The 24,489-nt window shown below is 47.8% G+C and overlaps 8 protein-coding genes across 8 annotated transcripts; 7 read left to right on the top strand and 1 right to left on the bottom strand.

Annotated features, from left to right (window-relative positions):
- Positions 1-1,784: 1,784 nt before the first annotated feature.
- TREMEDRAFT_56423 (uncharacterized protein) lies at positions 1,785-2,803 on the top strand. Its single transcript, XM_007002557.1, has 4 exons — positions 1,785-1,882; positions 1,978-2,268; positions 2,388-2,455; positions 2,502-2,803. Exons 1-4 carry the CDS (start codon positions 1,814-1,816, stop codon positions 2,743-2,745), a joined length of 672 nt encoding a protein of 223 aa, XP_007002619.1. The 5' UTR covers positions 1,785-1,813; the 3' UTR covers positions 2,746-2,803.
- Positions 2,804-3,262: 459 nt separating this feature from the next.
- Positions 3,263-5,470, top strand: TREMEDRAFT_37785 (uncharacterized protein). The gene is made up of 3 exons (XM_007002430.1): positions 3,263-4,063; positions 4,245-4,897; positions 5,149-5,470. Exons 1-3 carry the CDS (start codon positions 3,535-3,537, stop codon positions 5,227-5,229), a joined length of 1,263 nt encoding a protein of 420 aa, XP_007002492.1. The 5' UTR covers positions 3,263-3,534; the 3' UTR covers positions 5,230-5,470.
- Positions 5,471-6,106: 636 nt separating this feature from the next.
- Positions 6,107-7,527, bottom strand: TREMEDRAFT_15595 (uncharacterized protein; the record flags this gene model as incomplete). The annotated part of the gene is made up of 2 exons (XM_007002171.2): positions 6,107-6,442; positions 6,625-7,527. Coding segments are annotated over 2 exons (1,239 nt in total), but the record flags the coding sequence as incomplete, so codon positions are not given.
- Positions 7,528-7,874: 347 nt separating this feature from the next.
- On the top strand, positions 7,875-11,219 carry TREMEDRAFT_67737 (uncharacterized protein; the record flags this gene model as incomplete). Its single annotated transcript, XM_007002940.1, has 8 exons — positions 7,875-7,889; positions 8,128-8,391; positions 8,436-8,857; positions 8,959-9,472; positions 9,514-9,609; positions 9,656-9,808; positions 9,908-10,438; positions 11,202-11,219. 8 exons carry the CDS (start codon positions 7,875-7,877, stop codon positions 11,217-11,219), a joined length of 2,013 nt encoding a protein of 670 aa, XP_007003002.1.
- Positions 11,220-11,436: 217 nt separating this feature from the next.
- Positions 11,437-13,142, top strand: TREMEDRAFT_37782 (uncharacterized protein; the record flags this gene model as incomplete). Its single annotated transcript, XM_007002429.1, has 6 exons — positions 11,437-11,649; positions 11,730-12,139; positions 12,332-12,535; positions 12,577-12,651; positions 12,707-12,822; positions 12,867-13,142. Coding segments are annotated over exons 1-6 (1,110 nt in total), but the record flags the coding sequence as incomplete, so codon positions are not given.
- Positions 13,143-13,255: 113 nt separating this feature from the next.
- Positions 13,256-16,110, top strand: TREMEDRAFT_42787 (uncharacterized protein; the record flags this gene model as incomplete). Its single annotated transcript, XM_007002491.1, has 7 exons — positions 13,256-13,707; positions 13,753-13,948; positions 13,996-14,856; positions 15,004-15,100; positions 15,146-15,368; positions 15,473-15,555; positions 15,717-16,110. The coding sequence occupies 7 exons, from the start codon at positions 13,256-13,258 to the stop codon at positions 15,968-15,970; spliced, it is 2,166 nt and encodes a 721-aa protein (XP_007002553.1). The 3' UTR covers positions 15,971-16,110.
- Positions 16,111-17,307: 1,197 nt separating this feature from the next.
- On the top strand, positions 17,308-19,243 carry TREMEDRAFT_71147 (uncharacterized protein; the record flags this gene model as incomplete). The annotated part of the gene is made up of 4 exons (XM_007003019.1): positions 17,308-17,832; positions 17,884-18,006; positions 18,157-18,539; positions 18,597-19,243. Coding segments are annotated over exons 3-4 (867 nt in total), but the record flags the coding sequence as incomplete, so codon positions are not given.
- A 1,729-nt stretch (positions 19,244-20,972) lies between these two features.
- Positions 20,973-24,352, top strand: TREMEDRAFT_42785 (uncharacterized protein). Its single transcript, XM_007002490.1, has 4 exons — positions 20,973-21,347; positions 21,762-22,646; positions 22,746-23,108; positions 23,152-24,352. The coding sequence occupies exons 1-4, from the start codon at positions 21,313-21,315 to the stop codon at positions 24,233-24,235; spliced, it is 2,367 nt and encodes a 788-aa protein (XP_007002552.1). The 5' UTR covers positions 20,973-21,312; the 3' UTR covers positions 24,236-24,352.
- Positions 24,353-24,489: the final 137 nt, after the last annotated feature.

The following is a 24,489-nucleotide window of genomic DNA, read 5'->3' as shown; positions in this document are numbered from 1 at the left end:
GTTGAATGAACCACCCGACGCGTCTTTGTCTTTGCAGATGGCTCGTCAGTAAGTTGAATCAGGAACAACCGCGGTGATTTATCATAATCCCGACACATTCGGATGTGGCGGTTCCCCTGCGCAGATGGCCGGAGCGTGGAGGTTGTCCATCTTCCCCCTCAATTCAAAGTGACCCATCTGTCTCGTCTCCCTCTTCCTTCAGCGCTTCATGACTAGTCTCCATGTCTCCCGTGGGTATCTTTCAGATATGTTGAGGTTTGGTAAAGCTGAGATGTACAGGAACATCGGCCCGATGACCCCTTCGAGATGCTCCCCTCAGGCCAAGATGGGGAAGATATCTCCGCAGCTCTGGAAGACTTGGCAGAGGTATCTTTGACTAACTCCTTGGACAAAGACCTCCCGGAGACTCCGACGAATCAGCAAGGGCCAACAGACTACCCTCTATCATCTCCCATAGCACAAAGTCCCATATTTCTCCCCGACGAAGGCGATCTGGGTGTGCTACCACCTCTTCCTGAAAGCCCTCCATCGACCATTTCACCGGTCACAAACTTTCCCGGACCAAACACCCCTCCGTCTCATCCTCCCTCGTCATATCAGTCATCGCCTAAAAGTGCCGAGTCTATCAACAAACCCTCATCTCTACGGAATGGCGACCTTTCACCCTCGCGAGACGACCACCATGCCGGTCCCTCTCACTCTTCCTCAAGCACCAGACCCGTCAAGTCACCCCGTTCCCGTTCATCATCGATAGCTTCCACACATCTCACCACTCCTTCACACTTGGATGCCACGGAACCTGAATTCTACACGGCCAAACCACGTTTACCACGAGCTACAAGTCTTTCCTTGCACGAAAACCCCGATGATGCTGCTCCTTTCGAGACTATCGCTTTACAATCCACACCACCCCAGTCACCAATCCCATTTCATCTCTCACCGACATCACATCCTCCCGGCCCGATTCCAAACGGTAACAAAGGCCCCAGACTATCTTGGAACGGATTAGGCATGACGAAAGATGGTGAACGATATGCCTATACGACCTCACCACCTAATGGAATAATCAACGGAAATGGTATCGGCAGACGATCAAGTAGTGGAATGTCATCCAAAATCAATTCTGGTCCTAACACTCCTACTCGTGCTGCTCCTCCAGCTCACCCACATCCATTTCCTTTACCCGATATGACCACCCCTCCACCACCTTCCCCGAGGAAATCAGACCTGCACATCACACACAAAGACACTCAACATCCTCATGGACTAGGAGTGAAAGGCGGAACCAACACAGAAACGGTCATGTCAAAAACTCGACCGGCTTGGCTTCCACCTAAAGAGAGGGTCGAAGATCAAGTACATCTGCATCAGTGGGAAGAGATGATGGCTCAATCTCGACATCATGAATTGGAGAGGAGGAAATTGGAGGAACATAGGAGATTGGAGAAAGAACGGCGGTTAGCTTTGTCGGCTTCTCGATGGGAATCATTGTTAAATACGCCCGATTTTAGTGCGGCGAAAGTGACCGGAGATCCAGAATTACGGACATTGTGGTTTGAAGGCGTGCCAGGACATCTGAGAGGCAAGGCTTGGAGTTTGGCTCTGGGAAATCCTTTAGCTTTGTCGAAAGGTGAGTAAACATTCAATTCCTGCAGGTCTGCTCATGCTGATTGAAGATGTGTACAAATCTTATCTCACAAGAGCGAGGAGAGCAATAAGCAGTGGTCGGTTCCCGCAGGACGTCATGGATCGTATAGAATCCGATCTGGACGACACACTTGTGACGCTTAGATTGTTTGACAGGGGAAGTCCAATGCGTGATGATTTGAGAGATCTGCTGTATGCATGGGTGGTACAGCGTTCGGACGAGGGAAGAGGTTATGTGAGTTGATTCGAGATCTACTTTATCTCCGCCTACGTCTCCTGTTAACACCTGGCCTTTCTATTTGGAGATGCAAGTGAAACACTGACGTTCAGGCACCTTATATAAATCTCATCGCGGCTACTCTACTCGTCTCATCTCCTCCTCCGACTGCCTTTCATACTCTGATCAACCTCCTCTCTAGACCATGTCTCCATGCATTTTTCACAGATACGAAAGACGAGATTGATGCCTTCTACCGGGTTTTCGAAAACCTACAGGCGGATAGGTTTCCTAAGATCTTCGCGAATTGTAAGAATTTAGGGCTCAGATTACCGGAGAGTTATTTCAGATCGATGTTGGTGGATCAAGTGCCCTTTGAGGCTTGTTGCAGGTTGTGGGATCAGGTGAGTACACCAATGTCATTTTCTCGCCGAACGTATTGCGACGTCATTACGGTTCACAGGCAGTCTTCGTCCGCTTTACAACACAGAAATAGGCGACGGTAATGGGCGCTAACTATCAGATCTTGCTGGATGGCGATGGCTACATATTCCGTGCTGCCCTCGCTATAATAGGATTCCTCGAGCCAAGGTAGATACATCCTTCACAGCATACCAGATCACATTGCTGACTGCAGACTTTTCTATCCCGACCGAGAAGAAATTCTCTCCATCCTCGAAGGTCGGAATCGCGCCACGTTAGCTATCACGGAACGTGAACGAGAGCGAGCTCGACTTCGCGGTGAAGTGTACCAAGAAGGATTGGACGGTAAGTTGAGCGTGTTCGGATTGAACGAAGATGCCTTGTTCGGATGGTTAGCAGATGATGGATGGAGAGAAGCGAGGTTTGAGAGGTTGGTAGTACGTGAGATGCCCGATTAGTGTTTAGTATGAGGTGATGGTGAGATCTGGTGATATAAATGCATGATTGCTTGCATCCGACGTCTATTTCATGTCAACCATCTCGTCGGCCGACGACCTTTCGAGGGTGACAGTCAGGTAGTTGTCCGTGTCATGAGGAAGGAGGCTTGAGCCAAGTTGAAAGAAGGGTCCCTTTCACCCCACACGGTCAACCTTTGAAACATTCTTTGGTCCATGAGAATTTTCCATGAGTCAGGATAGAGGATACCTTTAATTGTAATTGTGAAGTATGTGTGTGTAGTATGTCAGTATGTGTGTGTGCGTGCCAGCCAGACCCTCTTTTTTGACGCGCCATCCCACTGTGGCCACTCACACGTCAAGACGCGTTTGGGCTCTGGACGTGGGGCCGTCGCCGATCGCGGAAAGTGACCCATGACGGATTTACCAAATTCGGAGATTTCCCCTTTTTGTCCTTTGCGTTTCGTTTTTTGACGTACTAATTGTCCGTCACAAACTTTGTCACCAACCCTCTTTTCTTCTTCTTTTCTCATCTCATTCAACTTACCTTCCTTTCCTTTCCTTTCTTTTCTCTTCCCCTCAATCCTCCAAACCCTCTCATCGTTAGTTGTTTGTGTACTCCTTCTCTCTTGACTTGTTCAAGAATCACAAGATCCTGGTGATCAACCAACTATCAAAAGTTCAGTTCAAATAACATCTCACTGGGTGCAGCGCACCGATCCATTCCCACTCTCGCATTCCTCTTTACCCCTCTATCAATCATAGAGAATACAAGAAAACATCTCTCTCAAGATGCACGCTCTTTATTATCTTCTCCCTCTTCTTCCTCTCACCTTAGCAAATCCTTCCAACCCCAAAGCTCGACATGTAACCAATCTCAACCCTCATACCGCCCGCCATCTCGTACGTTCCCCCCGAGTCGACGAAGCAATGGCCGCTACTGCCATGTTAGCTAGAGATGGAACAAATTCGGATTCACATCAAAAACGAAAAGTTTCTGTGAAAGGTCATACGGCACAGAGAATGATAAGAAGGAGAAAGAGAGCTTCTTGTGTAGTTCCACCTACTCCATCATCATCTTCTTTCGATGCTAAACTTGCCGCTCCTGTTCCTTCTACTTCACCACGGACTAACTCGAGTACATCTCTCAGTGTACAAGATGTACAAACTAGTTCTAGTATGACTTCCTCTACCCCTGCGTCGACACCTTCTACGAATTCTACGACACCTTCGGGGAATACTGGAAAGATGGGAGCTGTCATGCCTTTATCTACAAAGGATTATTGGACTACAAGTACGGATTCTGGTAATGCCATGTCATGTGAGTTTTATCCTTGGAACGTAACTCCTTGATATTTGACATCCCTTTCGGGTCTTCCTTCCAATATATCAGTCTCACATATTGTACTCGTACTGTGAGAATCATATTTCGACTCCATTCTTCTTTTGTTCTTTCTTCTCTAGAGATTTTACCTTCATCAGTCAACATGTACTGATCACAGTCAACGACGCACTCAACCCACTTTTCGCAGGAAAAATGCCTTCCTCCACTACCGCACCAGATGGTTCTACAGCTCTCGTAGCTACTTACCCAGCTGGTATCTACGGTCTTTCCGGTTCCGGATTCAATTTCTACACCGAGGGTATACACTCAAATGTCGACGTCACTTCAGCTAATGAAGTTCTTTTATCTTATTCGGTATTTTTCGAAGATGGATTCGATTTCAATAAAGGTGGTAAAATGCCTGGTTTCTTCGGTGGTACTTCATTAGATTCAGCGAAAACATGTTCAGGAGGTAGACAAGATGGTCGTAGTGAATGTTTTTCAGCAAGATTAATGTTTCGTACCAATGGAATGGGAGAATTTTATAATTATTTCCCAACTAGTGCTACTCAACCAACCGGTTATTGTTCAACACCACCAATGTCAACTTGTAATCCTGATTATGGTGATTCTATAGGAAGAGGTTCTTTCAATTGGACACCTGGACAATGGGTGACTGTAGCTCAAAGATTGAAAATGAATGATGTCGGTCAGAAGAATGGGGAACAGGAATTGTTCGTTAATGGGAAATCTGTACTTTCGTTGAGTAATTTAGAGATTGCTGTGGAAGAGGGAACAAAGGTTTATGGGATTATGGCACAGACTTTCTTTGTTAGTCACTTTCTTGTCTTTTATCTGACCTCGCACTCCACGCCAGTCCCTCCCCCTCCTTTATCCAATGTCCGGGCATGCGCTTCCCCTCAAGATTGCAATTTAAGACTCTCCATCGACTTATCATATATCCTTCTTCCTTCTATTTACCCCACAATTCTCGTACGAAGGCTTCACTCTACTCTTCTAGACTACCACACTCCTCGTGGATCAACGATCGAATTCACTCTGTACATATCACTAACCCTCAGGGTGGTTCAGGTTCCGATTGGGCATCACCAAAAGATCAAAGTGCCTATTTCAAAGATTGGACACTTGCGGTTCTGTCTTAATTCTTATCATCATCTCTTCATCTCGTATCTCCAAACATCATCTCCTCTTTCAATCAAACAATCCGCCCAGTGGGAATTCTCGACGATATCTCATCTCTGTCAATAAAGTGACATTGTGAATAACTGTACATATGGGATTAAAGGATCAAACGGGCTGGATCCCATGTAATAGTCTATCTTAGTCATACAAGGACAGGTCCGACGCAGCGCGTAATGTATGCATTGTTTGTTTGTTTTGGTGCTTATCTTCTTATTGATCCTAAACACTCATCTTGCTCCTTGTATGATTGTCGAATTATGTTTCACTGTTGTTGTGCTGCTGTTGTCTTGTTCGATGTATCCAGCTGACGTGTGTAAATTTCGTACGGCTCACGAAGAAGTAGCCTGACGAAATGGAATCTGTAACATGTTTGTAGCATTCACAATCTCCATAACTGATCGATGAATGCACGAATCGATCAAGTTGGAGAGGTTATCAAAAGGCTAAATTGAGATGATATATGCATATGCGATGCCGTGTGATGTTCTTTGGCCAAGTTTTCTACTGATTGATAGATATTTTTTCTAGATCTTCATGTCTCGATATGATCCATCCTGTCTTCCCTCTTACATTTCTTCCACCTCACTTCCCCTACCCACCTTCTTGCATTGTTCTAGCCAAAGTTGATCGCTGCTTGCCCTCCAACATCAAAAAACTTTCCATCCATTCCTCACAAAACATCCTGGGAAAGTTGTCCTAAGATTTCACCTTAACCATTTACATTCTTTCCATTAGACGACGCCCATCTGGGATGAAGAAGAAGTCCAGCGACCGAGCCGGAAAGAAAAGTCGATGGCGTATAGAGTGAGAAAAGAAGAATGATGATTCGATTGACGTTCACTTAACCCTCTCCACAACTTTCTCGCATAACTCCATCAAAGCTTCTCTAGCTTCACTCTCTGGTAATTTCTCCATTCCCCTCTTAGCTTCATTAGCGAAATTCCTAGCTAATTCTCTGGTCCTTTCCAAAGCGTCAGATCTGTTGACTAATTCCCTCGCCATGTCAACATCCCCTTCTTGTGAGAATCGACGAGCTATGAGTGGACCGAGTGATGGAGAATTTTCCCATGCGTATAATGCTGGAGCTGTAGCTAAACCTAATCGGAGGTCCGCCCCTAGTGATGGTTTGCCAAGAGTTGGAGAAGGGATAAAATCAAGAGTGTCATCGATTAACTAAAAGGTTAACTTGATTCACATCTTAACCAAATTTTCAGACTTTCGTTTTCGAAATTGTCCAACAAATTTTCGATATTGAACTTCTGGGCACTATTTCCATCATAGGAAGGGAGAGGATAGGAAGGGATGGGTGAAGCTCAGCTCAGGTAGTGGAAGTGAGAGGGAGTTGGATGACTGACCTGAAAAGCAATCCCTAAATTCCTTCCATAAGCATAAGCAACATCTTTTACCCAATCACTTCCTTCCTCCCCACATCCTCCTAATACCACAGCCGCCCTAGCTGATTTCGCCATCAAACTTGCGGTTTTCAAATATGTCTTTCTCATATATTCTTCGAATCCTTTTTTACTCGGTATACTCTCAGGAGAACTGGTAGCTTTCATTTGTAAAACTTCCCCTTCAACAAGATTTGCTATGACTGTAGAAAGCAATTCCACAACTTCACTACTACCTAATCTTGCCAAAGCGACTGATGCTCTTCCTAATAGAAAGTCTCCGGCGAGGATTGATAATTTATTTCCGAATGCACTAGGTGCAGATGGTTGACCTCGACGAAGAGGAGAAGTATCTACCACATCATCATGTAATAATGAAGCTACATGTATCATTTCGGTTATACTTGCTAATCTTCTTTGTGTAGGTAATATCGTTGTATCGTTTTCCAACCAATGATTTTCACTTGAACTTTGACTCGTTTCCAATTTAAGAGATGAATGAGGATTGATGAAAGAAGAGGAAGAAGAAGATTTATGAGATAGAAAAGGTTCGGAAAAAGTTGTAGTAGATTCAGGACCCATGATTTCAGGATTCCAATCATTCAAAACTCCTCCACGGGAAGTTAAAGCATCATCCATTCCCCTTCTTCCAGCTTCTATACGAGCATGTTCCCATCCTGATCCACCAAGTCCGTTCGTAGCTTGAGATATCAAAAGTACTAATAATGGTCGTAGATGTTTTCCCTCTGTACGGAAATAATACTTTGCGATGGTGTCTAAAGAAGGATGTGAAGAACCTAACAGTTTGAACAAGGTTGATTGAAGGTTGGAAATCTCAGCGTGGATCGCAGAGAGGGGATCGGATGTGGAAGGGGGTGCAGGATGAAGGATGGAATGAGCAGATTCTGTAGCTGTTGCCCAGGCTGATGGGGGTGATAAAACAGGTCGAGTGGAATGGGGTTGTCGGGGTGAGGGAGATGTGAGGAGATGTCTTCGGGATCGAGTGGGTTTTGACATATTTGAAGGTCGGGAGAGGGGTTTGAGGGATCGCATGACGTTTATGATACCTCCAGATTCTCTACCCTCTTGCTGAAAAAGCTATGAGGGAAGGCGGGGGAGGGAGGACAGGAGACAGAGAAGGAAAGAGACGACGACTGCACGACTGGGTGGATCGGACGGAATGTCAGGTGTCCAAATCGATCGGGCAGGCGATAATGTATAGGCGCGTAGTGAGCCTTTCCTGAAATTGACAGGCCTGTTAGGCGTGCATTCATCGATCATTGAGTGGTCGAAAAGTTTGAGCACTACACTGAATTCACCTGTCTCCCCAGTTTGCAGCCTGAAAGTGGACTCGTAGACATCATGCCTAAAGGTGAGCTATGAAGACTTGTTGGAGTCCATGTAGCTGACCCATCTGTAGCTGGTCCTTCTAGACCGTATCGTGGTCAACCTCCCTTTCCCACCCAGGTCAAAAAACACCTTCCCACCCCCTCATCCGACTCTGAGTCAGATGCGGGATCTGACTCGTCCTCAGAAGTGGAAGAGGATGAAGATGGAGATGAGCTCACTCCGGCTCTGGACGCGGCTATCCTCCGTACCCTTCACAAGATACGTAATAAGCAAGGAGTTTACGAAGGTGAAGACGTCCTCGCCAATGAGCTCAAAGAGGCGGAGCAACGGGCACGGTCTCTCAATTTACCTTCCAACACTGAGAAACGTACCAGTGAGAAGGTATGTCCATTCCACATACAAACAGAGTAGAGATTGAGTTACAGCCGTACCTTCTAGCTGATCATCATCGTGAAAGTCTCCTCCGAGGTGAAAGGGAAGAAGCACCCGAGGGTCTGACCCATGTACAGAGTCAGGCGAAACTCAGAGCTGAGACAGTGGATGCTTTCAAAGCTTTGGCCAAAGATGACGATGAAGATGAAGATGGGGAGGGGTTCGTCCTCCAACCACGACCAGTTGTGGAGCACGAACGAGACCAAGATGAATATCGCAAGTTCTTATTGGAGATGGGAGGGGGTGAGGAAGAAGTCAGAAAACTTTTGGGGATGGGTGATCAACCTCTTGCTCTTGCGTTACAGGAGGATGAGAATGGAGAGGAGAGACAGGAGACAAAGGTTTCTGATCTGAAATCATCGAGGAACAAACGCAAAAATGTAAAGGTAAAACAAGACGAGGATTTTTTGATGAAGTACGTGATTTTCTTATCGACTACCCTTCCCTTCTCCAATATTCTCATCTTTGCCCTCCCCTGATTCGCAGCGGCTCATTATGGGCAACGCTGACCAGAAGCTATATATTGAACAGAGGTTGGGTCGAAAAGCCCGATAACCATATTCCCACCTTTGATGAGATCACCGGTGAAAAAAAGCCTGTCGACCAATCAAACCCAGACTCCGCTGGACCTAGTCATCCCTGGGGCGCCCTGGAAGAAGAAGACGAGTTTGACGAACGTGCAGAAGCATTCGAAACGGAGTATAATTTCCGATTCGAAGAACCTGGAGCATCAAATATCATCAGCCATCCTCGAAACATACCCTCACTAGTGAGAAGACCGGACGATACGAGAAAACGAAAACGAGCAGAGAAGAAAGCGAGAGAAGCAGAGAAGAAAGCTGCTGAAGAAGAGGAGATTCGTAGACTCAAAGGATCTAGGAGGAGGGAAATTGAGAGTGAGATGGAGCGTTTGAAACGGGATCTGGGAGAAGGTATGGATTGGGCAGAAGTGGAAAGATTGATGGAAGGAGATTTTGATGAGAGTCAATGGGAGAATGTCATCGGTCGAATGTTAGAGCAACAAGGAGAGGTGAGTTAAATAATCGAGTTGAGGATCGTGCTGATGAGCAGGGAGAGGACGATTCAAAGCCCGTTTGGGATGATATGGATGATGAAGAATACGATGATCCAATGGAAAGCACCGAGGAGAATCAAGACGTCGATGCGGTGAGCTGAAGGATCCAATTAAGCAGTCTACTGAGCTAATTTCCAGGACGCCAAGTACATCGACCCTACGTTTGAGAAGAAGCGCTCTAAGAAGGATAGAAACGCCGAGGATGATGATGGTGATGTTCCTATCGAGGCAAGAGCTGAGAAAGTGAAAAAGGCTCTGAAAGCGTACCGAGAGCTTGATCACGAGGATAAGGTGAGTGACATTGATCGTGTCCTCCTTCCTGGCCTCCCCATGTCGGAATCTCTATCGGCGTGGGGAGCTATGACATTCGTACAGGATACTGACTCGGAGATCGGTGAAATGCCCACTCGATTCAAATACACCAAGACTGCTCCCGCGACCTATGGTCTCACACAAGCTGAAATTCTTCTCGCTACCGATGCCGAGCTCAACTCCATCATGTCGCTCAAGAAACTCGCCACGTATCGTAAAGGAGGCTATGGGCTCGAAGGTCAAAATCTCGGTCGACGTGTTCGTGAGCTGAAAGAGATTCTGGCCAAAAGGGCGGCTGGAGAGGAAGAACCACCGTCTACCGCATCCAAGCCCAGAGGACATAATCAGGATAGACAGCGCGAGCAAGATTCTGGATGGTCACAGAGACTTCAGCGACCTACAGAAGGTGGTGTGGAAGATAAGGGTAAACGGCCTGGAAAGAGAATGGGGAGGAATGAGAGGATGAAAAAGGCCGCTGCAGCTCTTGCGGAAGGTAGTACAGTGGGGGAAACTCAACAGCACGGAGTCCAGGTGGAAGAGAAGAGCAATGAGGGTGAAGGCGAGCAAAGAGAGACGAAGAAACGAAGGAAGAATAAAAAGAAGGGGAAGGTGGAGGTAGTGGAGTTATGATATATGCATAAATATCTGTTTCTGCTGCGATTCAGAGACGATCTGATCAGAGTTTGAAAGTGAAAAGGGAGAGAAGGATAAATGCTACATGGAATCAACGGTGTTATAATTGTACTCCGCGAGGATATCGATGATGTACGAACATCTGATTATTAGTAGTATTCAACCTCCCTCTCGCTGGGCCATATGTACCAGACCTTGCGCCATGCACCAGGACCGTGGAGAAGTAATAGCACCAGCAAATAATCTTGGTGGATGATGACAAGCAACAGCTGTAAATGTGAAGAGAAGAAGTGACCTACTTGAAGACCACAGAAACCGACGAAAACAGCGTAAATGACAGCAGCAGCATAACACGTTCTAGCTACCGAATCTGGATCTCGTGGATCTTCTGTGGACGCAGTAAGAGCTTCAGCATGGTGAGAATAGAAAGAACCGAATGCTATAAAGTCAGTTTCACTTCCTACCATTCATTTGACCACCTCGATGATCTTCAAGATCAAGACATTCTACATGTTGCAGAGCCATTTTGTCTCCTGGTACTCGTATGAACAAGCCGTTGAAGATAGTCAGTTCAACATTTCAAAACCCTTCCATTATCTTCAACATTTCATTCGTTGATAGGGGTCAAGGTACGGGTAGAAGATTGAGGACACTTAGTAGAACGGAGATGAGAGACTCACCGAGGAGGATGATCACCCCGAAGACGGAGAAGATGGTACAGCACCCCGCTATCTATCAGCTTACGGGGCAAAGATGAATTCAGCTGTATCTCACCCAGAGGAGCAGAGACTACTGGACGGATGTTCAGCATGACGGTTCACAATGTTGAAGTGTTCACTGATCAGTACACCGTCGCTCGTCATGGCTGTGAAGGCAGGATGGTATTTATTTTATTTGAGTTGTTTCAGTTTATCCCGAGGTATTCGGTCCGGAGCCCCCATCGCTGCTCTCCCTGTTCCCATGTTCCCTGTACTCAACTCGCAACTGACTTACTCCAGGTCGAAGAGCTTGACTGATTGACAAGTCACTGCTGAATTTAAACAAACCCTCTGCACATGTACCCACACTCGGCAGCGGAGTGGCGATAGAGCGAGTCGGTCAAAAGTCGGTGAGGTCAAAATGAGTTGATGTCAGGAGGAACAAGTCAGTTAAGGAGCCATGAACAAGTTGGCTGAAGCTTTCAATTCGTGCGTCCGCTTAGCCCCTTTCCCGATATTAGTCAACAAGGCTCAAGTGAGATTAAGCAGTCATATATATTGATCATTAGAATTCTATCCTTCTCCACAGCTCCCTCTCCTCGACTTGACACTTCCACCGATACTCCCTCTCAACTCCCTCCTGCCCGCCGAAGAGATATCTACGATGATCCTCGTTCACCTCATGATCCCCCAATCGATACTTACACTTCCCAGATCCCTCCCAAAAATGTCTTTCTTCAACCTGGAAGACCAGTACCTCAGCGGAGAATAACAGATTGGGATGTCACACGGACCAACAGTCCCGCGCCTACTGTCAAAGGGGAGAGAGACGTTGAGAGAGATAAGAGTGTGAGAGTCAATCTGTTGGTTAGTGCTGGATGGAAGAGAGGATGGGGAGTGAGTCCCAGTGCTGGAGCGGGAAGATTGACTGCTATGGCAAGTGGTTCGGATGGATTGTACGCAGTAGGTGGTGGACAATGTGAGTGGTTCACTTCTTTCATCTATTTTGCAACGACTCTCCCCTCATATATCCTAACATTCTCCGTTTGACAATTGGCTGGGTAAGCAACAACTCGCGATTCAGCTGTCCTATTGGCCTTGTTTGGACGACTGACCTGAGACCAGGATTGCTTTGAGATCCTCAACTTTAGCGACACATGCTAATTCTCAGATCTCAGAATCCTGAAAGTGGCTAGTGAGGGCCTTCCAGGTGTCGGCGACTATACCCCTCACTTGAACCCATACAACGACTCCAAATATGGCTCTCTCCTCGGCCGAGGACCAGGTGGAGCGACAGTACACGAGATGGCCAATCTTTGGGAGAGCTCTTGGTCAGTCAGTAAAGGTGTCACGGATGTAGATTGGGGCGTTGCTGGTCAGTCTCATACGATGCGAAGAGATCAATACTTATATCAGGATTTGATAACAAGATCGTTACTTCTTCTCCTTGTGGAAATTTCTTCATCTTCGACTCGGTCAGAGGCAAACTTGGTGAGTATCCTAATCATTGGCAAGGTGAAATGCAAAGACGATGTTGACGGTTCAGACAGGGAAGTCAACGCTGGGCATTTACGAGCCATGAACTGTATCAAAGTATGCAAACATCCCGCTCAGGCTCATTTACTTTTGACAGGTAGTACAGAAGGTCTTGTCAAGCTTTGGGTGAGCAATAACCCTTCGGCCTTCGAACTGAGCTGACGTGCTAGGATTTGAGAGACAGAAATCCAGTACATCGTAAACACTTCAAGCATAGCGTTTCTGTCACTTCCCTCGCACTGTGTCCCGATAATTCGAATCATTTTGTCGTCGGTTTGGACAATGGCGGAATACATAGATACGATCTTCGGGCGACTCATCGGTTCAGTCGCGTGCTTGGGGCGCATGGGAGTAAACCCGTTTTGGATCTCAAGTGGAAGACTGGGGGTGAGGGATCAAAAGGCTGGTTAGCCAGTGCCGGGGCGGATCGAACTGTTCAGGTAGGCCCGATCGACCTATCATCTGTTGCTTCTGTTGCTCAGAGGGATTATAGTCATCAGACAACAACTCAGGGCTTAGCGTTAGGAGTGATCACCTTTGCTGATGTCAGATATGGGACATGTCCGGTTCTTGGGACCGATCTACCTCACCACTTCACACCCTACGCACGCCACATGCTCTCCGTAGAGTCGCTTGGAGACCTGAACACGAAACTGAACTTCTAGTCCTTCCTCTCAATCAACCTTTTGGTACCTCGACTCCCACTCCCGGATCACTGGATCTTTTCACTTCCGACGATGACGGTCATTTTGAGATCTGGGACGTGAGAAGACACTACGTTGCCAAATATGCGATTCCTTCTGCCGCTGGTAATGCCGTCGACGCCGCATGGGCTGATGACGGTACGTTTGTTGCTTGCTTTCAAGCTGGAGGTTTTGCGCAGTGCAACCTAGCGGAGAAGGCTGTCCCTCTTGAACAAGTAGCAAGGCAGGTGATGGCGTGGAGCCCGAGAGGAGATTTGGCGTATGCCGTTGATCAGTTCAGACAAGGAGAGATACCCTTTGATGATTTGTACGTCACTCATCCTATCGTCCATTCACGACTGATCAATCATAGGAGACCCGGTTATTTCAATCACTTGGACAAGGTTGGACAAAGCAACAAAAGTATTTCCAGCGCACCTTACGAACCTCTTCAAGCTGCAGGCACATTACGGGATATTGGGACGGATGAAATGGCTTTCGAGTACATGGCATATCAATATAAAGTGGAAGGCGATGCTCCTGAAAATTTATGCGATTGGAATCGTCAAGTGCGCTTCCGCGTCTAATCATTGACGATTCAATCGCTAATGGACAGGTTGCCCAATATTGCGGACATGAAGCCGATGCTGGACTCTGGGCATTCCTCCAAAACCTTATCGAAGAGTTTTCTCCCTCATCTGATGGTCAAATCTTCAACGAAGCCATATTCACAAACTCTCTCCGCGGCGGACCATCACCGTTGACTCCGGATGCTTCTCCAAGAAGAAAATTGAATAATTTATCCTTAAAGGATACTTTGGGCACTCTTCCACTTTCACCAGCGTCACCCATCACGATCACGTTGGAGAGAATCGAGGAGGCCGATCAGTCCCAAGAAGCAGTCGAAGAGATGCTCAGCTCATCTCCCTCTTCCTCCAGCGACTCTTCCTCCGCTGTTTCGAGATCACACTCGACAAACAGATTCATCAACTTCTTGCCTCCCGAACTCTCTCAATATTCCTCCACATCCGTCCTGACCTCCTCACAGATCAGGGATTCCACTCGTCCCGGCTCTTTACTTGCACAAATGAACAATCATCCCAAAGATATATCACCACCCTCAGACGATGACACACCGAGTCCGAAACCTCAGCCAATGAGTATGAGTAGAATCTTGAATGATTATCCGGATCCTTATGGTATTCTCCCCGCTGCCCCATCCAGAGGAGCTAGTTCGCAGGCTACTCCGACTCTACGTTCTGAAACGCAAAATCTGAGAAGTGCCCAGATGAGAGGTGTCTCCAGACCATCCTTGGTGACGTCTTCTCATAAAGGAGGTAGTCAGGAAAGGAGGAAAGAGGTGAGGATGGTTCCTATGGCGAAAGAGAATGAGAAAGAGGAAGACCATGTATGGGACAAGTACCGGGAAAAAAGATGTGCTACTTTGGTCGAGTGGTGGTTATCTCATGTGGATCATGTGAGTGTAAATCGTTATCATCATCTGTACTCTTACATCTTTTAAGAACTACTGTATCTCCAAGGACAGACCCTTTCGTAGAATTAGACAGCCGTGAAGGACCAGCCAGCGGGAGTGGTATGATAGGACAGAGGACTGACTCGATAGGGAGACATTCAACTAGCCACGACCATCTTCATCGTTGGCTCGTGTGCGGTCGACTTTCCTCGTCAACAATGTGAACGTCTCGTCCATGCGTATGTCGGTGAGTAGATCTCACGATATAAATCGAACGATGCTGACCTTTGAGACCTTCTGGAACGATACAAACTTTTCCTTCCCGCCTCCTACATCCGCCAATATGCGGGTTTTGACACTCTCCACGTCACGCCCTTCGACGAGGGGATGACTCATATCCTCTTCTGTCAACGTTGTCAAAGACCTACTGGCTCGCTTGAAGATATAGATGTGAAAGGGAAGAAGTTCTGGTGGTGTAAGAGATGTAAGCTTGCAGCACAACATTGTGCAGTGTGGTGAGTTCTTACGTTCATATACTCTCATCACGTTTTTTCGAGATCGCCTGTCACTATAATGTGATGGTCCATCTGGGGTGTTGTGAGGGAAAGTTGATAAATAGTCACGAATCAGTCAAGGGATTACGATTGGGTTGTAATAAGTGTCATCATGGTGGACATCAAAGTTGTATGAGGCGATATTATCGTGAGTCGCCTTGTCTCGACTCGTCTCTCCCTTCTCACATTATCGGATAAAATCCTCACACGTTTACGGTATCTGACAACATTGGGAGATAAATGTGATACATGTCTTGTAGAAGGAATGATACTCATTAATCAATTTCAGTGATGATGTCTGACAAACAGTCAAAGCTGAATCACAACCTCAACCTAAAGCACCTCCAGTTTCCTTCCCACAACTCGGCACCCAACGTTTCACTCCTGACGACCAACCTTCCGGTTCTCGTGTCACATTGTCTGTATCTGTCACCACCACGGCTACTACCACTACTCGTAGTTCTGAGGGTAAATCTGGATCAGGGGAAATCACAATGACTTTATGTCCTGCTGGTTGTGGATGCAAATGTAGGATTGTAGTGCGACCTCTTGAGCCGGGTTGAAGGGGTATGGATCATTTTGACATCCATCACGCACTTTCTCGGTTTATGATCTATACAGTCATTCAATTGGCATAATTTGCATCTGCGTTGAGTACGAGTAGTGAGATTAGTCGTTATGCATATTCAATATCTTGAGTTTCTGAGAGTGCTGGGTGATACTCGCCGATCACCGAATTTGTTCTTCCATCTCACTGAATCCTGCAGGTCACTTTCGTCCGATATGACCGCGGAGATCATCATCCCATACTCGTGTTCGCTCCAGTCGGCTTCAAAGACGCTATCACTCTTGATGCTTTCAGTACTCGTCAGCACTTTGAAGACTCGCTATCCACCAAACGGAATGCTTGAGGGAAATCACAAAGACCAGCTTCGTTCCGTTTCCCATTCCTCCCACCATACCCCGTACGAGTAGCTGCAGGCTATATAGACCGAAGAAAACCGAAGTCGGTATTCAGCCGTGAGGCATCTCACTAATTGACTAATTGACTTGATGGCATCTCTTTTCTACCGCCGGCTTTCCTCCTGATCTCCATCTTCTTCGCGGATTTCCCGGGTTCAAGTATTGCTCCGGTCTTCGGAATGTCATCTCCTTCTCCATCACTCCATCTGTACTGTAAAAAGCCGCACGTTTAAGCGTCTCTGAACTCTGGGTCTGGCCAGACATGTGGCGCGTTTGACCCCGGTGCCTTTCTTTCCCTTTGTCCCCAATAGACCAGAGGGCCCACAGGTTGGTTCAGGGGTGTAAAAGGGGTCAGGGCATGAGAGCCGCAGATCGTCAGAATGCGATCTCAAGGGCCTAGACCTTTGACACAAAGTGGTGCGATGCCGATACCTTCGCCGTTCATGGCGAAAGATGAACGCGATGCATGAAACGCTGAAATAAGTAAGAAAGGAGTCGTAACGTGTGGCTGTGAGGCCGGAGGAAACATGGAGAGAACAAGCAACAAGGAGGAGGCTACCGACCGGAATGTCGCCGCCGAACGACCGGTATAATTCGTTTTAACAGTTTTGTCCATGTCGAAGATCATGTTACATGTTCTTGCTCCACCTTTCTTTTGACCTCTTTGAACATCTGTCATTAATACTTTGTCGTACATACGTCTTCTAATCCACGCTAGGACAAGACGCCGTACACCTTTAAGCAGCAAGATCTTCCAAAGGTTGGACTGCGCAATTTAACTCTTGTGCGGATCGACCGCGGAGGATCGCCTCTGTAGCCGGGTAAATCAATCCCCAACCCGAATTCGCCCGAAACGTCATCGAGAATTCTTCTCACTCGAAAGCACGACTCGTCCCCACCCGAAACCCCACATCACACAACATTTCTGACTCTACTTGTAGACTCTATTCTTCCCCTCCCTTGCTGATCATCTCTCCACAATCTAATAATTCCCAATTCCCACTTGAGACCATTCATCACATCAAACACGTTGTATAAGAACCCATATCATTTCGGTCGATATCCAAGTCCGATCACATAACTCTTTTTACCCAATAATATAATAACCGCAACTCGTCCATTTGAATGCGGAACCACTCGACCTTTTTGCCGCCGAAAAGACATATCCGTCCTTTTCCTCCAAAACATTATACACCGCTATAGGTTATAGCTTTCTACTTCTGACCGTGGAGCCGAGGATCCGACACGGTCAAAGGGAGTTTGACTCCCTTCTCTCACCCCCCTTGAGGTCGCGCCCACAACCCCGCGTCAATAGGTAATGGTCTAGAACTTGGATCCTTTGTCACCTTCGCCGAACAGTCACGACCGAGCTCCTTGAACATACGAGTGACCACAAGCACCCCTTGCACCTTTACCACACGCGTTTGTACTTTCTCTCACGACTTGAATCTCATAAAAGAGAGTGAGACACCGCCGCACTTTTGTTCCGCGTCCGGTTATTGACACGTTTCAGTATTATAATCATCGCATATTCCGTGGGGTAATCTGTACTGGATCTTTACGACGACTTGACGACAAACCACAAGGACAATCTGTTTGTGTTGTCTCAAGCTCCACTTCGGTGTCTGAGTGACGAGTGAGTTCAAATCTTCTCTTTCCCAATATCCGTCCCACTTCTTCGGCTATACATAACAATCATGAACTTCCTTATCTTCACAGATTCAATATCATCTCTCGTCAAGATCGCATCGGATCGAATGGCCAGAACAAGCTGATGCGGTTTTAGAAATTACCCCAGACCTACTCATCATCAAATCAATCATCACGTCACACCGGCCCCCTTATTAAGCGAGGGCGGTCTCGCCCCGGCTGTGTCTCTCCCCCACAACCCTTGATCCCTTTACCCCATCTTCACCCCACAACAAGTTATTGACACTTACCCCCATCATGTCGACTGTTTTCATCTCTCCTCCCTCTTCACCTGCCCCGACATCAGCACCACTCCTCACTCGCCCAGTCCAATCTGTCAGCATCTTCGACGACGACATGAGTTTTCACTCTTATTGCATTGTTTGCGACAAGATCATCGTTCCTATAAAGGAAAAGGAAGGGAGTCCAGGGGCCAACGGAGCTGCAAAGAAGAAGAAAAAGGCTCAGGGGACCATTCGAGTGAGTAAACATCACAACTTTGACAGTGGTCACTTGACATGAATGCTGACCAAGCAGATTAGAAATCCCGATGGTACGACGACGACGCGAACTGCAAATGGGCAGAAAGTAACACGTCCCGTTTTGAAACGTAACCAGACTTCGCAAGGTCGACTGGCTGCTGTTGCAGCCAACAACAGCGCTGCCAAGTTACAAAATCCCCTTCCTCGTACAAAGACATCCGACAGTCTCGCCTCCAACAAATACGAGTCACGATCATGTCCACCCACTCCAGCAAAAGAACCTCCCTTCAGATCTTCCATCTACTGCTGCAGAGAATGTGCCGCAGCAGATGCTGGTCGACAGGATGCCAAATTCGACCAATTGGCTCGTAATCTTTCGTACGACTTTGGCTCTCCAATAGGTTCCACTTTCGGTTTTACTCCCGACCCAATACACACACACATTGTCACTGATCATGTCAACCTCGGTCCACCGTCACCGCTCTGTGTTAGCGGTAGCGATACTGAGTCATCCGACCGATCCAACCCCGAAGCCATCGCCGCGTCATCCGCCCCCACTGCCCCAGAGTACTTTCGAATACCAAGGCAAACACCGGAAGAAGCTTGGATGGAGAATCAGCGTCAGCGTCGAGGATCAATGCATAATTCGACCTACCGGTTATATGCCATGACGAGACAACAGAGTCATCAAAGTCATTACACAGGTGAAACAAGTTCAGACAGTCTCAGTAGCATGTGGCAAGACCATGATCTCTTCTTGGCTCGATCCATCAGCGGCGGTGGTGCTCTACGGAATATTGTGTCTCCAGAAAGCGATCGCAGCCACTTCGGTGCAGGAAGACGTTCGATTTCGGTCAGCAGTGATCACGATCAAGCAGGACCAAATCAGTCCCGTCCACTTCCTCGATCAAGTCTTTCACAAACCTCCCTCACTGCATCTCCGCCAGCTCCTTTCGTAGATCTTCCGCCTGGTCTTGGCATCGACGGTCGTCACACTCTTCATCTGCTAGGATCCTACGCCAATGCATTCCCCGTCCGTCATCCCTCTGGTATCTCTTCTAGCTACGCACATAAAGGTTTCGTCTACCCTCCGGACAACACTCCCGTTTCCCCCACCAGTCCACGACGGGATAGCATCAACTCTGGACTATCTCGTCCGGCGTCTGGTACCATCCGAGCCAAAAAGGGTCGAGATGTCTCCTGGGATGCCTTTGGCAAGCAAGCCTCTCGCGTTCAAAACGCTCGAAGAGCCAGCGCCGCTGTGCCTATTCCTATCGGTAGTCCGGCCGACCAATCAGCTCCCGTAGTATACGATACCACACCACGTCAGTCCCTCGAAGTTCGTGATGGTCGATGGCAAGTCAAATACAGCCAAACTGAACGGCGAGACGCCCGATCATCATCTTTATCCAACGTCAGCGTTCGGTCAACCTCTTCGGACGACTCACGTCGATCATCCTCCCGCATCGGATTCGCCATCCCCCGCAGCATACCCCTGACGACTCCCACATTGTCCAATGTGATGGGGACGAGTTGTGATACGCCTAGAGATCGGGGCGTCGGTCTCATGCTACCTCCCGCCCGACCAGCTTTACCCCGAGCGGTGACTGCCATGCCCGATATCGGCGGTCTAGACATTGGATCTCCTGCCAAGGGCGTCCCGATCCCGATCTCGAACAAGGTGGGGGGAGAAATGAACAGTTCAGGGAGCGCGCCTAAAGGGTCTTTCACATGGAAGAGAGAGGTCATGACGTATCCATTACCGAAAGGTCTCAGTCCGAAGGTCAACACGACAAAAGCGGGTTTATTTTATTTCAAGTGATCGATCAGTTCGATCTTGTCTTTTTTTCTTTACACGAGTCTTTGGAACAATGGAAACGAAGCAGTATCATTAGCATGTGCATGAAGGATGTAGCGAGGTCAAAATGGAGTTTTATATTGCTAGCATTAGGGTTTTTCTCGATGGGAGCTTGGGTTGATGGTTGTATCCCTTTAGTGGGCATGAAGTTTTGAAAATGCATTCATCACGTTTACGTCGTCTTCCATTTGCATCGTACTAGTACTCACCGCTTCTTGGAGTTCAGTTAATTGTCTTTCACTTGATGATGCCAGAGATATGAGACGTGGTTTTTGTCCCGTCTTCCCTCTCTGTCCCTACATGCTCTTCGCTGTCTTTTCTGACTGGGTGGATAAGACTACTCTCTCCAATAGGTATCAAGACAGCTTGCATAGGTGAAGGTGGAATAGGAAAGAGGAGAAGACGGCGGTCAATGTTGTGGATGGTGCCGGAAACATACCATGTTGGGAGCCCCATCCAACATCCGCCACATTAGTCATACTCAAATTTTGCCGTATGCGGTCCCAACTTCCGACGGCCGACGGAGTCCCCGAGCGCTCATCTGACCACCCTTCTCCGCACTCGGTCTCTTATCACCTCTTCAGACAAGTACATATCAGCTCATGTCGGACCAGCCAACCCAACACGTAATCATCAACGACTAGAAAGATCTCCAAAAGAGCCGTTAAGAAAAGAGATCGAGGAAACGCCACGGCGGCCGGGCTCGGCGCAACTTACGGATTCCCTTGACCGAGCTTCATCGGCACAGTCCACGTTGTCCTTTTCCACACCACCTTTGATTCTGCCCCTCGGTCATCACCTTCATCCCTCCCTCTCTCACTCACTCTCTCTCTTCCAGCGATCTACGAGCAATCAGGGTTCAAGCTACCCCTTTCATACATCCCGACCAGAAAGTAAGGAGATAATCGCAAGGATGCAGGTGGATACGTCGTTCACGGGATTGAATGTGTGAGTTTTTGTACTCTTGACTTCATCTCATTTTATCCTTATCTACTCACTTGCCCTACAAATCGATCAGAGGTGTTTGTCGTGCCCGAGACGCCGAAGTTGACACCGACGGAGAGAATCCTGAATTTTGTGGAATTTGCCAAGAGGGAATGAGAGTGGAAAGCTGATAATTGATCCTTTGTTCACAATCTCTACCACCCATTCACTTCCTTCTCTCTCTTTCCCCCTGCCCTCGTTCTCTTTCTCTTTCCACCATCAACATCTTCGACATCCCTCATCAACCTCATCAAACACTTGCTTGGAAATCACTGGCTGTATTCGGACTTTTCCTTCGACTCTACTCCATTTACGACTCTTTCGAACTCCTCGCCGGTAACCCGCCATGTATGTCGCAACAAAATGATCCCCACACAGCCCTAATCCGTCTCCTCGAAACTCGCCTCGTTCTTCCACTTTCCCTCTAGCCCCTCCACCTGTTCTCCCAAGATTACGGAGTCGAACTTCTACTGTATCCTTCATGCCTGCCATCGATCACCCTTTCGAAGATATGCAAGTGACTTCTGTCCCTCTACCTCGACAAAACCCTTCGAACGGTGACTCCATCTCAAGGTCTCTCGAAGAAAACCCGGCAGGACCATCGAGACTCTCCTCATCCAGCCCTGGTAGACCAAAAGGACGCAAAGCAAGTAAATCCGTATCTAGCGGACGACCATCCATGACGGTCCCGAATAAACGCACAAAAACCATTCATCCCGAGCTGTCACTAAGGTTGACGTTACCGTCTGACAACTCCTCTGCAGGACAAGGAGTCAAGAGACGGACATCTACACCACATCTCGGTGTCAAATTTCCCATTGATTCCGACGAAGAGGACGGAGATGATCAATCATTGGGTTTGAAGGAAGTTAAGAGTAGAGCTCGATCCACTTCTACCAGCATTGTGGTCCCTGATCAACTCCCCCATCCTACAATCTCACCCGTGAGAACACTTTCGCCGATAGCGACAGCGATGACATCTGTCCCTACCTGGACGGACATCTACGTAACTCCTGCTTCTCCCGATTCGGTCGATCCTCGAAACCTCCCTCCTTCACTCTCTTCGGCGACTAGTATGGATACGTCCCCCTCCGTACTGAGCGGGGCCTACAATATCGGAGAGAAGACAGTCATGAAGATCGCCACCTTCTTCCGGCCACCGCAATATCGGGCCGTGCCCCATCGCAGAGGCTCAGATGGGGATATCGACTCAGAGAAAGGTCTCGATGGATCGGAAGAGGATGGTACTGTCGATTCCACATTGTCAACCACACGAACTTCGGAGGATTCTCTACGTCGTCCCGGCAAATACTGGGGTCTTTGGGGTTCAAACGAAGCGGATCATTCTGATGACGAAGCCAGCTATTTTTCATTACCTCCCACGCCACCGGAAGAAAAGGATGGTCGCAATGACATCGATTTTGGCACGGCTTTGCGAACCGCCGGTGGATTGTCAGAAGCCAGTTTGCCCACTCCAGCGTTATCTGCCCGAAGTCTCTCGAGAGGAGATAGTAAAAAGAGGAAGATGCGGTGGTCTCGTGACAAAGTTGAGAATGGAGAAGCGGGCTGGCTTCGTTCTGTCCTCGGAGCATGGTTCACCAGAGGGACAAGCAGTGGCAAGACGGGAGAGGTTTTACGAGAGCTAGGTTGGACTGTGGGGATCCTGGTTGGGATGTTCTTTATCACTGCAGCTCTGGCCTTATGGATGATTCGGGGGATGCCAATGTAAGTTCTTTGAATCTGATTTTTGAATGTCGCTGACTATCAGAACCCAGCTGAAACACCTTCCATCATCCACGACGGACTTGCAACTCCTGTCCGCTGAGATACGCGCCTACATGACCTCCTCGGATATTGGATATTGGCACACTGTCGCTGTTTTGACCTTTGTCGGATGTTGGAAACATGCCTGGTCCGTCCCTGGCGCAGTGATACTCAACATTCTTGTCGGCTCCGTTCTCGAACCATTCCCTGCTTTATTCCTCCTCACCATAATCACCGCCTCTGGATCTCTTGGTTCCTATCTCCTGTCTCGACCTTTGGCACCCTTGATCGCTGTCTTATTCCCTAAACCACTCGCACTTGTCCGAGCCGCTCTCGCTCCTGAATCCATCCCTTCTCCTCCTTCTTCCGCTATCGAGACCGACACTATCACACCTATCCAAGTATCTTCCGACCCTTCCGTATCACCCATGGGTGGAGTTGAAGCCAAACCCAACGTCTGGCGTCGACTTTTGATCATGCGAGCCATGGGTTTCGTACCTTGGTCAGGGATGAATGTCGCCTGCGGAGTAGTGGGAGTAGATTGGAAAGTTTTCTGGCTTACTACGGCTGCGGGATCAGCAAGTTGGTCTTACGTTACCGCTTCAGTCGGTAACATCCTATCCCGTCTCAACATACCAACTTCAGGAACAGGAACAGAATTCGATGGACAAGGAGAATCTTTAACAGCTCTACTACGTGATCCTATGCTCATTGGTAAACTCGTCATTCTCACTTGTCTCACATTACTTCCTGTCGTACTCAAACGTCGTACATCTTCACCTTCAACTAAAGAATATGAAATGACAACAAACGATACGATCGAATCACTCGGTACTCCTTCTCCTACCGGACATAGACTTCGAGCGTTACGTTCTCTACGTTTAGCAGCTTTGGTGGAATCACCAAGTTCACCTCCGATGTCACCTCTCACTCAAAGTTTAGCTAGGTTCACACCGACTCCAAGAGCGTTCGATCTGTTATCATTCGGAAGAGCAGCGGCGAGACAAGGAGGAAGGATGGTTTTGACTGGGATCAGATCCACGGGGGAAAAGGCGAAAAGAATGGCAGGATCAATAACGAGGAGTTGATGGATGATACGAGTATGGTTTTATGTTGTTATGTGGTGGGCTTATCTGGTATGATAAAACGAGCATAATGATTCTGCATGGTTGGTTTCAGGAATGAATATGTATCACTTTATCAACATATTGTCTCTCTCACATTGAATGATGGTCCGGCAAATTCATCGAGGTTAGTTCGGGGAAAGCGTCGAGGTGCTCATGACGCTCGCCGATTCCTCATGCATCTCATCTATGCCTTCAATGATTCCTATTCTCTCAAT

This window comes from Tremella mesenterica, assembly GCF_000271645.1.
Source record: "Tremella mesenterica DSM 1558 unplaced genomic scaffold TREMEscaffold_2, whole genome shotgun sequence".
Taxonomy (NCBI): Eukaryota; Fungi; Basidiomycota; class Tremellomycetes; order Tremellales; family Tremellaceae; genus Tremella; species Tremella mesenterica.
Note: the sequence above shows the minus strand (reverse complement) of the source record. Positions and strands in the feature narration are given on the sequence as shown.

Excerpts from the sequence above, each read along its gene's own strand:
- TREMEDRAFT_42785 (XM_007002490.1), top strand. The coding sequence starts at position 21,313 with ATGCAGGTGGATACGTCGTTCACGGGATTGAATGT. Across the intron at positions 21,348-21,761 it reads TCGTTCACGGGATTGAATGT|CCCTAATCCGTCTCCTCGAA; the intron begins GTGAGTTTTTGT and ends ATCCCCACACAG. Across the intron at positions 23,109-23,151 it reads ATGATTCGGGGGATGCCAAT|AACCCAGCTGAAACACCTTC; the intron begins GTAAGTTCTTTG and ends GCTGACTATCAG.
- TREMEDRAFT_56423 (XM_007002557.1), top strand. The coding sequence starts at position 1,814 with ATGCGTGATGATTTGAGAGATCTGCTGTATGCATGGGTGGTACAGCGT. Across the intron at positions 1,883-1,977 it reads CGGACGAGGGAAGAGGTTAT|GCACCTTATATAAATCTCAT; the intron begins GTGAGTTGATTC and ends ACTGACGTTCAG. Across the intron at positions 2,269-2,387 it reads GTTGCAGGTTGTGGGATCAG|ATCTTGCTGGATGGCGATGG; the intron begins GTGAGTACACCA and ends GCTAACTATCAG.
- TREMEDRAFT_37785 (XM_007002430.1), top strand. The coding sequence starts at position 3,535 with ATGCACGCTCTTTATTATCTTCTCCCTCTTCTTCCTCTCACCTTAGCA. Across the intron at positions 4,064-4,244 it reads TTCTGGTAATGCCATGTCAT|TCAACGACGCACTCAACCCA; the intron begins GTGAGTTTTATC and ends TACTGATCACAG. Across the intron at positions 4,898-5,148 it reads TTATGGCACAGACTTTCTTT|GGTGGTTCAGGTTCCGATTG; the intron begins GTTAGTCACTTT and ends ACTAACCCTCAG.